At 34.1% G+C, this 19,191-nt stretch overlaps 1 protein-coding gene across 1 annotated transcript; it reads left to right on the top strand.

The window, feature by feature from the left end:
- The first annotated feature begins 10,946 nt into the window (after positions 1 to 10,946).
- Positions 10,947 to 11,441, top strand: LOC115973923 (protein DOWN-REGULATED IN DIF1 11-like). Its single transcript, XM_031094165.1, has one exon. The coding sequence runs from the start codon at positions 10,947 to 10,949 to the stop codon at positions 11,439 to 11,441; it is 495 nt and encodes a 164-aa protein (XP_030950025.1).
- Positions 11,442 to 19,191: the final 7,750 nt, after the last annotated feature.

Raw genomic sequence — 19,191 nt, 5'->3', positions numbered from 1 at the left:
GTTGGGTTAAAATAACCACAGTGTGAGCTTGAAAATAGTGCGAAAGTTTACGTGTTGCATGGACCACCGCCAGTATGGCCTTTTCTAATGACAGATATCTCACCTCGGCTTCATGGAGGGATTTACTTACATAATAAACTGGCCTTTGGACGCCATTGTCTTCTCGTATCAAGACGAAACTAACTGCATGAGGGGCTATCGCCAAATAGGCATACAACACCTCATCCACCTCAAGGCTAGACATGATAGGCGGTTTGGACAAGTAATCTTTCAACTGCTGGAATGCTTCAGCACACTCCACGGTCCATTCGAATCCTTGCCACTTGTGTAACAGGTGGAAAAAAGGACGACACCTCTCAGCCAACCTGGAGATGAACCGATTCAACGCAGTAGTCATCCCAGTCAGTTTCTGCATTTCTTTTGGATTCCGAGGTGCTTGCAAATTGTTAATGGCCCTAATCTGGTCTGGATTCACCTCAATTCCTCTATGGGTCACCATGTACCCCAAGAACTTCCCGGAACCTACACCAAAGGAGCACTTCGAAGCATTCAAGCGCAAGTTATGTTTTCTTAGTATCCCGAAGATACTAGTGAGGTCCTCCACATGTTCAGACACTACTTTACTTTTTACAACCATATCATCTATATAAACTTTAATATTTCTGCCCAGTTGTGGCTCAAACATTTTCGTCATCATGCGTTGGTAGGTAGATCCAGCGTTTTTCAAACCGAAGGGCATCACCTTGTAATGGTAATTCCCAATTGGGGTTATGAAAGCAGTCTTTTCCTGATCGTCGGCGGCCAGCAGTATTTGGTGATACCCTTGGAAGGCATCCAAGAAACTCATCCTAGGGTGACCCACGGTCGCATCCACCAACTGGTCGATCTTCGACCTAGGAAATGGATCCTTGGGGCAGGCCTTATTATGATCCGTGAAGTCCACGCACACCCGCCATTTTCCAGTCTTCTTTTTTACTACCACCGTATTGGCCAACCATTGAGGGTAAAAAATTTCCTTGATAGCCCCAACCTGTTTGAGCTTGGCAACTTTGCTTCTAACTGCCTCGGCATGCTCCTTCGATGGTCGCCGAGGAGGTTGCCTCCTAGGGACAACGGCAGGGTTCACGTTGAGTCGGTGACAAATGAAATTCGGGTCCACCCCTGGGGCTTCGTATGGGTCCCATGCAAAAACGTCCACATTGGCTCGGAGGAATTCCAGCAAATTCGCTTTCTCTTGCAAAGGCAACTTGGCCCCAACCCGGAAGAATTTTTCTGGATCATCAGAAACAACTACCTTTTCCAGATCTTCACACTCTACCCCATTGGCTGGCACGTCTAAACCTAATATTGGGGATTTTAATTGCTATAACTCATTGTCGGCCGTAGCCGAGGTTTTTGCTTCTGGCCGATGCTGTATAGCCGCTACTAAGCATTGCCGAGCAGCCGCCTGACTCCCTACTATCTCCAGCACTTGGTCTCCGGATGGGTACTTCACCTTCTGATGTAGAGTGGAGGAAATCGCTTTAAAGGTGTGAAGCCAAGGTCTGCCCACAATAGCCGTGTACAGAGAAAAAACATTTACGACAATAAAGTCCACCTCCACCACATCCGTGCCTGACTGTACGAGCAGCCTGATTAGCCCCATGGGAGTGACCAACCTTCCCTCAAAGCTTACTAGAGGGGAATTATAGGTTGTTAAGTCCTCTGGTTTCAAACCCAGCCCTTTGTACAAATCTGGATACATCACATCCACAGCGCTTCCCTGATTAACCATCACTCTTCGGACATCGTACCCGCTAATCCTCAATGTCACCACCAAAGCATCCTCATGGGGCTGTATGGTCCCAACCAGATCCTCATCTGAAAAATCCAAAATCAAGGGGACACGCCTCTTGGCTCTCTTCACTGCTTGAGAATGGTCATCGGCCGGGGATCAGGACACCGACAACACTCTGGAGGGGCAAGATCCAGTCTTTCCCGGGGCCGTAAAGATAACGTTAATCGTACCTAGAGGGAGCCTTGATGAAGCGTCCCCACGCACCTCGGAACTTGCTTGGCTCGCCCTTCCGCTGGAGTGATGCAAGAGATGCTTTAACCTTCCTTCACGGACCAACTGTTCCAAGTGGTCCCATAAATTCCTGCAGTTGTCTGTCGTGTGCCCATGATCCTGATGGTAATGGCAATACAAACTCGGGTTGCGTTTTCTAGGCTCCCCCGCCATCTTTTTCGGCCATTTGAAAAATGGCTCGTTCTTTATCTTCTCCAAAACCTGCTGAACAGGCTCCCGAAATACTGCATTAACAACCTGGGCTTCCGCCGAGCCCGACTGCCCAACAAAGTCCCTCCTTGGTCGGTTGTTATTATAACGATCCGACCTGAAATCCCTCCTCTCTTGAGGGATCATCTTGGCCTTTCCTTTCCCCTGAAGTTGATCTTCCTCCACCCTTCTGTACTTATCTATTCTGTCCATCAGCTGGCGCACACTAGTGACAGGTTTACCCGTCAAGGATTTCCTCAAATCGTGATCAGCTGGGAGACCAGCTTTGAAAGTGGTTATAGCCACGGGATCATTCTTTCCCTCTATTTTGTTAAACATTTCCCAGTACCTATCCGAGTAACTCTTGAGAGTCTCGCCCTCTCGCATAGACAAAGTCAACAAGGATCCCAAAGGCCGAGGAGTCCGGCTGCATGTAATAAAGCGAGCACCAAAAGCCCGAGTCAGTGTTTTGAAAGATCCAACAGAATTGGCCCTTAAGCCATTGAACCACCTCATCGCCGTTGGAACCAAACTCGATGAAAAAATCTTGCACATCAAAGCATCATCCCTAGAGTGAATAGCCATCTTCTGGCTGTAATAGCTTACATGTTCCACCAGATTTGAATGGCCATCATACAGAGAGAAAGTAGGTTGATGGAACCACCGAGGATGTGTAGCATCGTCTATGCTTCTCGTAAAGGGTGACTTGGAAATTTGACTCAGGACTTTGTTCATGGCATCGTTTCCCAAGCCCTTGCTAGTTGGACTTCTACGCCTACGTCGATGGCGATGCTCTTCTTCATAGGAGAAAGTCTCGCTTTGCGGAGCTCTCGACCTCCGCCTGTAACTAGTTCCATCCAACTCCCCAGACGATGGTTCGGAGCAAGGTGGGGAATGTTCCCGCCGTGCATGGCGCAACTCTTTCTTCAAGTCTACAATCTCGCGTTGCAGATTCCCATCATGCTTCGCGTGGGAGACGTGACTCTTCCCTCGTGAGTGGCTCCTGGTGGTATGAGTTGTACGTACACTCCCCTCCCGGACTTCTCTCCGTTCGGGACTCCTTCGAGGACCACCATGCTGAGAGCCCCTTGACTCCGCCTGATGCAGGTTAACATCATCCTGATGCGGTCCCGCTGCGGGGTGATGTGGTTCCACTCCTTTCATCGGAAACGTTGTACCGGAAGTTCTATAAGTTAACACAAGTTCTTCCCACAGACGGCACCAATTGTAAGGATGCGATTTGCAACGAACCGTAATAGTGTTGGGTTCGAACGTAAAAAGGCCCAGACAATATGATTTTTAAAGCGTGGGTGTAAAGAACTAGGTTAACTGTGGTCTCTTCAAAAGATTCACTCTCACGTATATTAAAGGTCTAAAGTTGGTACACCGATCGTTTTCTTTGATGATCAATACAACTCTTTTTCTCTCCTTTAGCTCTCCTCCTTTTTGTCTGTGCTTTTCTCTCTTTTTTTTTTTTTTTTGTTCCGATCTCCCCTTGCATGTTCTTCTTTCAGTTTATATACCACCCTTTGCCTTCCATCCTCACCGCACACGTGTAGGTTGAGTTCGGATGATTTCTTTCTGTCCCATCCAGCACCTCCTAGAACTTCCTATGGGCAGTTGTAAGGCTGCCTCTTTACTGTTCAGGTATCACCTCCACATTAATGCGGTCAGAGAGTTGGTTGAGAAGTCATTAATGCGGAGACAGTTGTGGTTACAGATATTTTGTTTATCTTTTCCCTTTTACCCTTGGTCTGTGATCCTATCTGTATTGGTGACATGATTCTGAGGCCCGGCTGCCACAAGGCCGCGCCCTGTTCGTCCTTGGACTCACAATGCTGAGGAGTATGGCGTCCTCGGTCGAATACAGCACCTCACTCTCGTGATATTGATTACCCCCCTTCAGTAATTACCTTATGACTGGATTTGGCCTCCTCGGACGGATACGCATCCTCGGATGGGCCACAGGCCCAACAATCCTGACCTTAATGGGCCTATTGATCAAATTGCCCCCCACATAAACAAAACAAAAATAGCCAAATTGCACATGTAAAGCTTGTGTGATAGGGTTAGTATTCATTTAACAAAATATCACAGCACCAGATAAAACAAATAAATAAACATAAATTTTATAATTTATAAAAAATAAATTTAGTTAGAATTAAGGCTAACTAAAACTATATAATATCCAACCACTGCATTTGAAAACTGCTAAAGACAACCATGACGAAAGTAAAATACAAATTCTACCAATTTAGTGGAAAAATACTATGTCCAATAAAAAGTAAAGCATCCATGTGTTAGCACTTAATCTTAATCTAACCGTTAATAACCACCGGCCTCGATGTTAATTACAAAACCATAAGCACAATTTAAAAAACAAATAACAAAATACAAAATAGATTAATGAAATATAAGTCTTCTACCCTTAAAATTCTAAAGAATCAATGAATATTAATATAAGAGAACAAAAATTTAAGTCAAATTTCAAAAAACGAACCAAAAGCAAAATGATAGTTACTACTAGCCTCTGAGCACGCGCGCAAAGGCTTTTCTATTTTTTGAGTAAAGATTAATCATTTTCATTTATTATAATTTGAGATTTCTACTTTTTTCAATATAAAAAAAAAAAAAAAAAAACAAAAACAAAAACAAAACGTGGAGTAAGTTTTGTAGATTGGAGGAGTTTTAAAACTAACAAAAGAGTGATCCTATTTTGTAGGGAGAAAGTGAGTAGAAGTAGAAATTTAAATCAATGTAAAAGTAGGAGTTTATTAGAAACATGAAGATATTTCAAAGTAGAAGTATGAATTTATTATTTTTGTTAATTTACTATTTTAATCCCATTTTTAAGTTTTAGGTAGGGGTATTTTTGACAGTAAAAAAAAAAAAAACAATAACTAACTTTCTTTTGCCAATTTACTATTTTAACCCAATTTTTAAGTTGTTGGTTAATTAATTTATGAGTATTTTTGACATGGAAAAAACAATAACTAACTTTTTGAATCCTCTTAATATATACAGATAAAACCATAAACTCACACACATAGCTTCTCCAATATAAATAAAATTTATAGGATTACGTGGGTGAGAATTTACTAGGGATTTGAAAGTGAAAAAGAAGACTGCAATTTCTTTTTCAATAGAAAAATTGCTACATCGAGAGAAGGAGAGAGGCAAAGAAATAAAACTGACTACAATGCTATATTTGGATGGAAAAAAAAGTAGTCACTGACCATTAAATTTTAGGGAAAAAAGGGGGAAAAAGTAACTGGAGATTGTCAAATAAATGACAAAATCGGACAGTTTGGTTGTATTAATGCAAACATGCTATACATTATTTGATAAAACTCAGCATCTGCAAACTCGAAAATGGAATCATACCACCAACAGGAATAGAAGCTACTCTGTCAGGAACCACATTCGAGTTTGCTATGACTTGGTTTGCCAATCAAAGAATCTCCAATAGTGAAAAATTAGCAATTTATCATAGACTAATTGATGCCAAAAAATCAGTAAGTAAATAAAATTTGAAGCAGATAATCATTGAAACACAAACACTATAAACAAATTTGTTCGTGTTTGGTTAGCTAGAAAATTCAAGTTAGAAAAAAAAAAAAAAGTCTTTTGTTGCTTTTCTCTTTCTTTGTCAATTTCTTGGAATGGATATTTTATAGAAGACTTTAGCTATTTTTTAGGAGTTTTTTCGAATGTTGTGGTTTAGGTTGTGTTAATCATTTGAATGTGAGATAGCGAGAGGCAGGCAAGGCATGAAGGAAAATGTTTGAAACTGTTCGGTTTGAATTTGAATTCGATCGTGTAGTAGGAGCTAGGTTAGTTTATCTATAACCAAGGATTTTGAAGTTTATCATTTTGTTTTAAATTTAATTATTTTTGTTTGAGATTTAAAAAACAAAAAAAAAAAAACAAAAAACAAAAACAAAAACAAAACGTATGACCAAGGATTTTGAAGTTATCACTTTGTTTTAATTTTTTTTTTTGGAGATTAGGGGGAAAAAAATGCTTCATGTTAATAGAATAATTTTTCTTCTTTATTTTCTCCATTTTTTAAAAAAGGATTTTTGAATTTTATAACTTTTTTTTTTCAAAATTCAATTTTTTTTTAATTTAAAAAAGAATAGAAAAAACCATGCTCGATGTTAATTGAATAATTTTTTTCCCTGTTTTTTTTTTTTTTCCTTAAAAGAAACCAAACATAATTGAGATATTTTATAGCGAGTAATGGAGAGTATTTGAAATCAAATAGAAAACAAATTAAATTTTCAATATAAAAAAAAAAATTCGTTACTTCAAAATTTGTATAAAAACTTGAAAATACAATATTATTAGCTTTTTTATAACTCTAGAACAAATTAATTGAAAAAACGTTTTTATTTATTTATTTATTGCAATATAGAAACCCCCCATCAAATTTGGGACAAGTTGAATGAAAGTAACTCATGCAAAATTAAAGTTCAAAAACTGTTTTCTAAAGCCAAGATCATCTCACCACCTCTCCTCACCCATATAAAAATACCAATCACTCACTCTTGAAAACCATCCCAAAAATCTTAATCTAATCAAATTGAAAATTAAGGAATCTGTACACTAGTTTTGCACCATGGAAAAGTTCAACATCTTCATCATGGTAACTTTGATCTTAGCAAGCGGAGTTATGGCCTCACTTGCTCAAAAAAAGATAAGCCCACCAAGGCATGTACCTGGATACCCCTTGCACTTGTTGCATTGCGCTAGAAGAGTGGAAGATGAGTGTGGAAAAGAAATATTCCTTGGAATGTTTGAGAAATTACCTGTCTAAAAAATGCTGCCAACAGCTTATTAAAAAAATGGGAAAAATTTGTCACGATGATTTGGACAAGGCAATTGTTCACTTAAAAAAGTACTCATCAAGGACTTCCACGGCAATTTCCAAGGGTAATCGAATATGGCATAAGTGTGCTTTGGTTGCTCGGCATACTTGACTTGCTCCTTCTCCATCCAATTAAATAGTAAATGAATTCTATTTAGCAATTTTGTACCACATGAATGTTAACATTGAATAAATCTTCATCTTTTATCTTTAGAAAGTACTTAATTCCACACCAATGATCTATACCCCCATGTTGCTATTGAATTAAGAAAGTATACTCAATCAATATACAGAAATAATTTGTTTCACAAATCTGAAATTGAGGTTTCTTATTCAGTGGGATAAGGCTTCCGTCCAATATTATTGTGCATTGGACAGGGTATAAGGTTGAAACATGACTATTTTAAAACAGATGTAGAGCATGTGTCATTTCCAATACACAAAAACATTGGAGGTAAGACAAATCTTTTTTTCTTTTTTTAAATTCTGAAGATTAATATATTACTCACAATAGGATTCAAGTGATCATTAATGGTGTCCTATTCACATTTTCCCTCTAGTATCCACATTGCGTTGTCTCTAATATAGTAAGTTGTTGGGAACTAACTCTTTGCTGGACTGACTGGTATTTGGTGGTCTTCTAATGAAACTAAATTTACATAAGATTGTATAACCATTATTCACCCTTGATTTTGTGCACTTGATATATATAGCATTGCATGCATGCAAGGATTGGGTATATATGTATACAATTAAACTTGTTGGTTTGTAACTCAACTAGCTAGTTGTGTTATTTAAAGTGATGGAGTGAGCTAGTCTGCGGGTTCCATTCTATCTCAATTGGTTATGTGAGTTACTCTACATGAGTAGAAAATAAGTAAATAAATAAAAATTGAACCTTTTGTTTTCTCCATGCATAAAGTTGCTGTCTTGTTCCCAAAAAAGAAAGGAAAAAAAAAAGAATATATATACTTCAAGGTTAATACCCTAATTATTTCATAACTACGCAACATAGATTGTTTTTCCACTTTCATTGTTAAATTTTCTAACAGCTGACGATTATACCACTTGAATCTTGCATTAAAAAAGTAAGAAAAAAAATTGGCATATATTTTACCATCATGGTACCACATCATAAATTCATCAGTCAAGTACTGTTAAGTCTTTAATAATATTGCTCTAAAAAAAAAGTCATTAATAATAAAGTTACTTTTTATGTAACTTTTTTTTTAGAAGACTTTTTATGTAACTTGTATTATGTATTTTGATTTAAAAAAAAAAAATGTACTACGTATTTAAATCTCAGTAATCATATGTTGATTATATTTAACGGTTGAGATCAATTGAAGTATGCTACATTCTCCAAAAAAAAAAAAAAAAAAAATGAAGTGTACTATCAATCTATGTTATGAAATATATTGGAGGGGGTTGGGCCCATTCTCTTGAGTATATGGATCGAATAAATTTGAGGGCCCTCGTCCAAAGTACACACTAGCCCAACTGTATGGGAAAGCCCCAAGTCATTCTATGAAAGTATTAAAGCCGATCGAGTTTTGAGGTCAAGTACTGATGCATGCAACAATTACCCACCAACTTGTACTGCCTATACTTAGGGTTTTTAAGTGTTTTGACTATTATTAATATTTTGGCCCATACAAGAAAAATTATGAAAAATATTTTTTAAAAATAAACAAGGGTTATAAAATATGCTATTGAGCTAATAAAGTATGTTAATATACCAATATTTGGGCTTATAAATATATGGGTTTTAAATTCTATGTTTACAAACATATAAATTTATAAATAATTGAATGCATACATAAATATATACAAACATATATATATATATATATATATATTTAAATAGTGATAATCCTGAAATGGTACATCGGTATTAATTGATATCAAAATATTTCATTAACTCTCTCCTGTATAATATTGACTACTTTAATTTTAGTCTTGTCACACATCCCGCTCATTTGATATAAGGTTACAACTGGCTGAAAATTAACTCACCGCTCTATAAATACCCATTCATTCCATTGAATATTCAAGCCCGATTATTGTTACTATACCTCAATACTAACTCAACCCCTTATTCTTGACTAAAGGTTTATAAAACCCTTTTTTTTTTCATTATTCAGGTCCTTACCTCCTCTTAGATGAAAACCTTGATAATTCTTTCTTCAAACTCGATTTCGTTTCCAAAAAGTCTACTATTAACTATCATTGGTTTCGTTTGGGAGTTCATAAGGGAAGAAAATGGAATGGAATGGAATGATTATAAGAGAAAGGAAAGGAATGAAATGTATTTAAGGGAAATGAATGGAAAATAATAGAATAAAATGAAATTAAGTAATCTTAATTGGATGTTTTAAAATAAATGAATGGAATGTAAGTAATCTTGTTTGGGAGTAACATGGAGAGAATGGAATGAAATCATTTTATGAGAATATTACTATTAGACCCATATTTTAAAATAAAGGGTTGAATATATAGAGGTATTTTTGAAGTTTTAGTAAAAAAATCATTAAATCTAATTTCATTCTTTTTCATTTCTCTCAATTTCAAGGGAAATGAAAATTTGAGATTTTAAGGGAACATAGAGGAATGAATGTTCCCTCCTACCCATTTCATTCTCTTTTACTTAAACTCCCAAATAAGAAAATTGACTTTTCATTCCCTCCATTAAAACTCCCAAACAAAGGAAAGGAAGGATATTTTAAAATTATTATTTTCATTAATTTCCATTCCATTCCATTCCCTCCTCCCCAACTAGGGCTAGTTAACACCTAATATGGTAGATCACATGCTCCAAGAGCTAGCTTTAATTACAGGACACTACGTTCAATCTTTTCCCTTTTCGCTCTTCTATGCCCCCATTCAAACACAGGATTGCGAATGAGACTTATTCTCTTTTATTATCTACAAATTCTTTTAGAGAACCCACATTCCTAGCAAAGTTGGTCTCTACTTTCAATGTCCTTCAACTATCTTTGATTGGAACAAGTGAGATGAATTTAGTCTGAATGGGAATTTAATCCATTGGATTATAAATTAAGATTGAATTAGGGCATTTGTAATGTGGAATCGGTTCCATAATCCATGGATTCATCCATCCCCCGTGTTGAAACTACCTTTTTCAACGACTAATTAATAATAACAAAAATCCTTGAATGAGAATCATAATTATTAAGTATTTTCATTTTGGCTTACTTATTGTCACTTTGACATCTCTTTCATAGAGTGGAATTTTTCCTTTTTTATAAAATGTTACTTCAAATCAAAATTTTATCAGTAAGAATAAGTGAAATAGATTATGAACAAAAAAAGGTTATGTATTACCGTGGAAGATTTTTGTTTTACGTTTTTTTTTCTTCTTAATATTTTTTTTATGTGTTTCTTTTCTTGATTCATGTGACTAGCACTAGTAATAAAAAGCAATATAACTCCATTTATTTTTTAACATTATCAAGATTTTTGTACTTAAATTAGTTGACATCTTTTAAAGTTTTTACTCAAAACATCTCTAGTTTAAATTTTCTTATTCCCGACTATCAATATATCCCCCCAACCCTCTCCAAAAAAGAAAAAAATCATTTAACATTAATAACTTACTAAATAAGAGAGAAGTTTATAAACGTTGAAAGATGAAACCCCCGCATTTTTTAAATATAAGTTATAACCTTACGTTTCTTCAAAATGAGTATAACCATACATACCTCCATGTATAAATACACCTTTACTCTCCATCTCATATTATCCGAACAACAATATTTCTTCAACCTACACAGGAAATATAACTTAGCCATAAATTCCATGGCAATGGAAAGGCTTAACAGCTTCTCTGTCGTGGTGACCATGTTATTAGCTTGTTGGGTGACCTTTCTTTCACCGGGACTCGCATCCAGAGTCCTCTCAACCTCAGAAAGCGAAGCACCTGGTTATTATGATGAGACTGATTTAGCTCCTATAGAAGCTTTTCAAGACTTTCCACCAGAGCCATTGGCTACTGATCCAAACTCTGAATTTTTGGAAGTTTGCTCAAAAAGACTAACCCCAGACTGTGGGGAATCAATCTTTAAGAATGTCTTTGCGGATGATTCTATGCCTGTCGAGGATAATTGTTGTCTCTTGCTTGTGTCAATGGGAAGAACTTGCCACAACAAGTTGGTGGATAATACCATCAATAAAATACCCGACTACAAATCCAACGAAACCATAACACGACTAAGAAGTGTGCAAATCTGGAATAAGTGTGCTTTACTTGCAGACAATGCTGTTCCACAGACTGCATCCCCCATAGAAGATTAAGCAATCTTCCTTTGTTTTTTTGTTTTTTTTCCTGCTAACCATCAATTTTTAAGATGGAAAGTATTATTGGCTTCATCTTTGTATGATCTTAATTTGGATGAAAATTAACAGTTTCATTTGTTAGGGACTTAAACAGTTTCAATTTTAATCAAAATTTAACGATCAAATGTAGCAATTGAAAATTTTTATTTAAATTGTGATAAGATCAAACAAGAAGGAATTTGTAATTTACCCTTCATAATTTAAGAAACAAATATATGAGCAAGAACCAATGGTAAAGTTTAGATTTGACTTCAAGAGGCAATTTATATATTCATGTGCCCTTTAAGAATATATTGCTTGAGACCAGTATAAAATATAAGAAACCATTCATGTGTATGCTGAGTAATTTTGTAACGTAAGAAATTCATAAAATGATAGTATGAGGGAGTTTGGATTCGAATTATAAGTGGCTGCATTTGCGTTTTCTAACCTTTTTTTTTTTTGGTTCCAGCCGTACTAATTGACCAAGTCAATCGTGAACAATGCACAGATGCACTGTTCACAGACCCACAAATTCCTCTTTTCAATCCCTTTTTCATTAAAAATGGGTCTCAAAATACTATTTACACATTTAAAAATTATTTTGCTACAGTGTTTTCAGTTTTCAGTTTTCATTTCAACAAAATAAGTTCTATCCAAACAGACCCTATATTCATTATATTTTGTCTTTTTCATTCATGAATAAGACATTTTCTGATTTTTTTTCTTCTTCCAAGTCAACAATTTCCACTTATTAATGAAAATAATTTAGTAGTTAGATAGACACAAAATACAACTTAAAGTTATTTTAACTGTTATCATGTGATTATTCCAAAATTTTATTGCCTATTACACAATATTTTACAGAAAAGAATGAATTATTACCTAAAAAATTCAAGGTCCAATTAATCCCTTTTTATATATTACTTTTAAAAGATAACAATAAAGTTTTTAAAAATTAAAATTTTAGCTATTTTTATTATTTTCCTTTTTTTTTTCTCCAACCGTTGTTCCTTTTCATAAGTTTTGAACCTTTTTCTGAACCAAAAAAAAAAAAAGTTTTGAACCTTAAAAACAATTGATAATTGAAATAGGAAATTTTTTTTTTAATGAAACTTTACATATAAAAGAGATAACAATAAATTGATTAGTATGATAAATAAAAACCCTTAATATATCATCACTATTAGCTTACAATCTTTTGGCGGGACTAGGGGCTAATGCCCTCTTTCGCCCTTGGCAGGACCGCAGGAGCTTACATAAGAAGCAGTGACTGTGCTTTCAGAACTGTTAGGGACAAGCTTAAGATGCATATCAATTTTTCTAAATACGTATATGCTTGACTCATTTCCTCTTGTATTACTCTTCAGCTCAATCAATATTCAACCTCTCACCAACAATGGTACCATATAAAAGGGGGAGATCTGCTAAACCGTACTAATGGACTAAAATGGAGTTTGCTCAAGAATTATTCCTTGGGTTGTAATTGGCCTTATTGCGAGACTTGAAGAAATGCAAATAGAAGAAAGCTACAAGTAGCTTATGGTCTGTAGCTTAGCTAAACGACTTGCAGTAAAGAATAGTGCTATTAATGTTTAGTGCTTACACGTGACACACACGTGAGGCTGTTAGTGGAATAAGTTGGTTATTAGTGCAGTTAGTTATGTTAGTTATTCTGTTAGTCAGTTTTCTTCTCCTCTCTTAATTCCAGTCATGTATAAATACAATTATTAGCTATCAATAATACATATGAAGCATTTCAGTCTTGGATTTTCTTTTCTTTTCTCAATAGGCCTTGAATTATAGAATGTCATTCAACTATCTTTGATTAAAGTGAGTGAGATGAATCCAATCAGAATGTCAATTTTATCCATGAATTATAATTAAGCTTGAATATACATTTTAAGATGAAATTCATAGTTGTCAAATTCTTATCAAATGGGTGATTGAACAAAGTTTAGTTACAAAATTTGTTGTAGTTTAAAGCTATAGCTTTGCTCAATAAAATAAATATTACTATATATTTTAAAAATCTAACTGTTGAATTGCATATTCTACATGTCCTTATTACATATGCCAAATTTTGTATCAAACAGATATTATTTATTATATGATCTATAAGCTTATTTATTATGCATAATTTTAAATTAGAAAAACTTGCAATTTAAACAATTTATTGATAACATAGTTATTAATCTTTAAATTTTTAGAAATTTTGCAAGCATGGAGGATATAAAAAGAAAATGTAATCTAATGGTGGATTTCTCAAAATTCACTTCCAATAAAAAGATATTGAATAAGTTTGTAACCTTAGGCTACAACCAATTTTATAGCTAAACTTTGTCCATATATTTTTAATTTATTTAATTTATATTTTTAAAAATAAATTAACAATTAATTCAATGATTAACCAATATACCACTCCATTAGAGTGTTCCGTATTTGGTTGATCATGACAACGATGGTGAGATTAGTTCCAAACTACCGCCCTCGATCTATTCACTCACCTACTCTTTGTGTTTAAATATATTATGTATTTTTCTTTGTGGTTGATCATCACTTTGACATATCTTTCATAGAGTGGAATTTTTCTTCTTAAAAAAATGTTACTGCAATCACAATTTTATCAGTAAGTATTATAATAAAAATATTAGGAAAAAGTTGTGTGTGTTACCTTTTTTTTTTCCCCCACTTTAAATAAATGTTTTCTTGATTCATGTAACGGACACTAGTAATAAAAAGAAGTATAGAAGGAAACTACAAAGCTCCATTCAACATTGATAGCTGACTGAATAAATTTTAATGCAAATAAATAGAGAGCAGTTTGTAAACATTGAAAGTTTTTGTTTTTGAGTTATAAACATTAAAAGTTGAAACCTCCGAATGCATAAGTATGTATAACCTTACGTACCTACCTTCGTATATAAATACACCTTTACACTCCATGAATCTCATATCATCCCAACAATTAACAATATTATCTCATGAAGCTAACTTGATCCTTGGGATTCCTCTGAGTTGCCAATCCATCCAAGATGAGCATGTTTGGTTTCTCACCAGCAATGGTAAGTACTCTACCCGTATTGCCTATCACTTGATTGCTGGGGTAGAGAGACAGTTGAGGCCTAGTTGCTCCGACCCGAAGAAGAACCACAGATTATGGAAGGGTGTCTAGGACATACAGGTTCCTCATGATGTAAAGCATATGATATGGAGAGCATTGCACAATGTCATTCCTACCTTGTGCAATCTATGGAGAAGAAATGTGGTGAACTCAATCTAGTGCTCAAGATGCCAGGTGGGAAGTGAAGACACAGTCTATGCTCTATTGAGCTGCCCAGCTCTATATGTCATTTGGGAAGGCAATGGAGTCTTGACAAAATTGTGGAGATAAAAATTTGATAATTTTGCAGACTTGTTGGGGATGATTTTCATGTTAAAGGAGCACTTGGAGACTAACCTGTTAGCGATGATTTTCAAGTTGATTTGGAGAAAAAGAAATTTGGATCGATGTGGAGAGGAGATGGTGGAGATTATTGATATTAGGAGGCGAGCTAATTCCCTTCTCCAGGATTTTTGTGCTGCTCAGAAATCCTAGATTCGAGCATCAACAATTTTTGTCAGAGCCATGAGATGGATTCCTCCCATTGTGCCCAAGTGCAAAATAAATTTTAATGGAGCATGTTTCTCAATAGAAGGAGCAGTAGGTTTGGGTCCAGTAATTCGTGATGCCTCTAGTCAGGTCCATGGTGCCCTCGCTCAAAGAATAAAAATCCTACTCTCGGAAGCAATAGTGGAGGCCTTGGCTTGCCATAGAGCTATGATTTTTGTCAAGGATGCAGGTGTGCTGGATTGTATTTTCAAGGGAGATGCAGAGAATGTCATTAAAGCTATCCTAGCTTCTAGCTAATTCATCCCACGCGGAGTATGGAGTTGTAATCAGTGACATCCTCAAGTTAGTTGGTGTGTTTTATTTTTGCAATTTTTCCCATGTAAAATGTCTAAGCAATTTAGTTGCCCATTTTTTAGCCAAATATTCAAAAGCTAGATGTGAGCTTCAGGTTTGGTAGAATTATGTACCTGATGAGATAGCTCCCCTAGTCACGCGTGACTCTTTGTAATCATTTCTTTTTTTACCATCAATAATACAAGACCTCTCGGTCTGGTTTCTCAAAAAAAAAAACTTGATTACAAATTCAATTTATAGGATTAAGTCGGTGAGAATTTACTATGTATCCAAAAGTGAAAAAAGGAGGCTACAATTTTTTTTTCCCAATAGAAAAGAGAGAGAGAGAGAGAGAGAATAAAATTGACTAAAATGCTATATTTGGAAAAAAAAAAAGTAGTTACTGACCGGTTAGTTTTAGGAAAAAGAAAAATAAAAGGGAAAGAAGCAACAGGAGATTGTCAAATAAATCACAAAATCAGATAATTAGGTTATGTATTAATGCAAACATGCTGCATTATTTGATAAAACACAGCATCCATAGGCTCGAAAATGGAATCAAACCATCAATAGGAATAGAAGCTACTCTGTCATGAACCACACTGGAGTTTGCAATGATTTGGTTAGTCAATCAAAGAATCTCCAATAGTGAAAAATTAGCAATTTAGCATAGACATCTTAAGCCAAAAAATCAATAAGTAAATAAAAATTGAAGCAAATAATCATAGACACTCAAACAGTAGCAATATATAAACAAACTTGTTCGTGTATGGTTAGTTAGAAAATAAAGTGAGAAAAAAGGTCTTTTTTGCTTTTCTTTTTATTTGTCAATTTTTCGGAAGGGATATTTTGTAGACAAGATCAGTTATTTTTTTAGAGTCTTTTTGAATGTTATGATTAAGTTTGTGTTAATCATTTGAACGTGATCTAGTGAGAGGTGTGCATGGAAGAAACTGTTTGAAACCGTTCAGTTTGAATTTAATATCTATAGTGGGAGAGAATTTCACTACAAGAAAAACGCCTATTAGCGACCAAGAATTTTTGATGGACCTAAAAAGCCCTCTCAAAAAATTTTATTTGTGAAGGCAAAATAAAGTCCTTGCAAATACTTGGTAAAATGTAAAATATTTGTGACTAACAAGAAAAGCTGTCACAATTATGTGTTATAGCCGTCACAAATACTAATATTTTAAAAGAAAATTTTTCCTCCATATTATTTGCGAGGGACAATTAAAAATCTCTCGCAAAAAGTGTATTATTTGTGACGGTTAAAAAAAAGCCATCACTAATACTAAATTATTTGCAAGGGTTAGGATTGACCTTTACAAATAATCATTAAAATGTCAAAAATTTTGGAGGGAAATGTTCCCACCAAATTATTTCCGAGGGACAATAAAAATCCTTTGCAAAAATTTCATTTTTTGTGTAGGTTAAAAATATGCCCTTACTAAAACTAAATTATTTGCGAGGGCCATGATTGACCTTCACAAAAAATCATTAAAATATTTTTTTTTTCTTGGAGATAAAAATTATTCTAAAATTCAAAGAAAAATAAAAAGAAACGTATAAACATATAGCACTTTGTATTCTTTAGATGAACTTTATGTTTACAGTCTAAAAAAAAAAACCTTTTGTATACATTCTATATAAGAAATGTCTGTTCTTATTTTCTAAACAATTGTACCCATAAAAAAATGATAGCATTTTCAACTTCAAAATGGTAGCTTAAAATTCAAGAATTTCAGCCTTTTGTTCTCTCTCTCTCTCTCTCTCTCTCTCTCTCTCTCTCAAAAGTGAATAAAAATTTATTTTCATTAAAATAATGCATAAAAGATGAGTTTATAGATCAAATGGTAAATTACATCCGATTGACATTAAAATTGGTATGCATGTTAAGACCATATAGAACATGTAATCCAACGGATGGATTTTTAAAATATGAATTCAATAATAAGTTATTGGGTGACGTAACATTTTTTAAAGTTACATTACGTGTAACTTGAACTCAACTTTATATTTTTTAATTCGATGTAAATTTTGAAAAATCTACCGTTAGATTACATTATCTTCATATATTTGTCATGCTTATAAAATTTCAAGGTGATCAAATATTAATTTCCATGTCATCAATCAATTTTTTAAATTCAAGTTTTTGTAATTTAAAATAATGTATAAAAGGTGAGTTTATAGACCATACGGTAAATTACATCCAATTGGCATGCATGTTTAGCACATATAGAACATGTAATCCAATTGTTGGATTTTTAAAATATGAATTCAATAATAAGTTATTGGGTGGTGTAACATTTTTTAGAGTTACGTCAGGTGTAACTTGAACCCAACCCTATATTTCTTAATTCGATATGAATTTTGACAAATATACTGTTAGATTATATTATCTTCATATATTTTCATGCTTAAAAATTTTCAAGGTGATTAAAAATTAATAGCTATGTCATCAATCAATTGTCTAAATTCAAGTTTTAGTAGTTTAAAATAATGCATAAAAGATGAGTTTATAGATCAAATGATAAATTACATCCGATTGACATGAAAATTGGCATGCATGTTAAGACCATATAGAACATGTAATCCAACGGTTGGATTTTCAAAATATGAATTCAATAATAAGTTATTGGGTGGTGTAACATATTTTAGAGTTACGTCAGATGTAACTTGAACACAACCCTATATTTCTTAATTTGATATGAATTTTGACAAATATACTGTTAGATTACATTATCTTTATATATTTTCATGCTTACAAAATTTCAAGGTGATCAAAGATTAATAACCATGTCATCAATCAATTGTTTAAAATGTGGAAATTTTGTAGAGTTCTCTGATGTGAGTTTTAAATGTGTATGGCTTGTAGTGAGATGAAAATCTATAGATTACCTAAAAAAGTTAATCAGGATGACGATGTTGACAACATATTTGTCCAATCTCAATTGTTTGGCTTGAGATTTGCTTTAGGTTGTGTTGATATTTCTATTTTGTGGCCAAATATGCGAATCCTTGATATTTCTACTTTACAAGACCCAATGTTAATTGTGCTAGTTAATTTTAAGAGTGCATAATTATATATGTGTTAGCAACCATTATTATTTTTAGTTATATAATATGATGCTTTATAGGGAGTAGATAAAATGTCAGTTGATAAATTTTGGATGCATCATTCTACTAGATATATTAATGGGGTTGAAAATTTTCTTGAGTATGCATTTAAACATTCAATAAATAAAGATATGAAAATCAAATATTTGTGTGTTGATTGTAACAATAAGTATTGTTGGATTGAGGATAAGGTCTAGTATCATCTTATACTAGAGTATCATCTTTTACTAGTGGATCATGTCTTTAACACAATTGTATTGGAAATACATATTTATATTATATACTTTCATCATATTAATACTAACTAATAGTAGGTAGGTGTGGCAAGGGCTTATAAAAAAAAAAAAGGTAGACATGGCAAGGGAAGGTAAAAGTGAAGGCAAAATCTTCACACCAAAAGCTACTCGAGAGATTACTATTCTTTTTCACCAAAAACTAAATGGAGCTTGGACGACTTTTACTAAATACCCAAGATCTGAGCTCGAAACTCTATATGCTTGCTATAGTGCTCAACATTTTAAGCATAAGCAACCATATGAGGAAGTGAAGAAAGCATTTGTAGAATTGGTGAAACGATGTTATTCTGATTGGATATTCACATTAAAAATCCTATTTTCAAGAAGTACACAGAGAAAGAAGATCGTTATAAGAACAGTCCTTCCGTCA

Source organism: Quercus lobata, chromosome 2 (assembly GCF_001633185.2).
Source record: "Quercus lobata isolate SW786 chromosome 2, ValleyOak3.0 Primary Assembly, whole genome shotgun sequence".
NCBI classification, from domain to species: Eukaryota; Viridiplantae; Streptophyta; class Magnoliopsida; order Fagales; family Fagaceae; genus Quercus; species Quercus lobata.
Note: the sequence above shows the minus strand (reverse complement) of the source record. Positions and strands in the feature narration are given on the sequence as shown.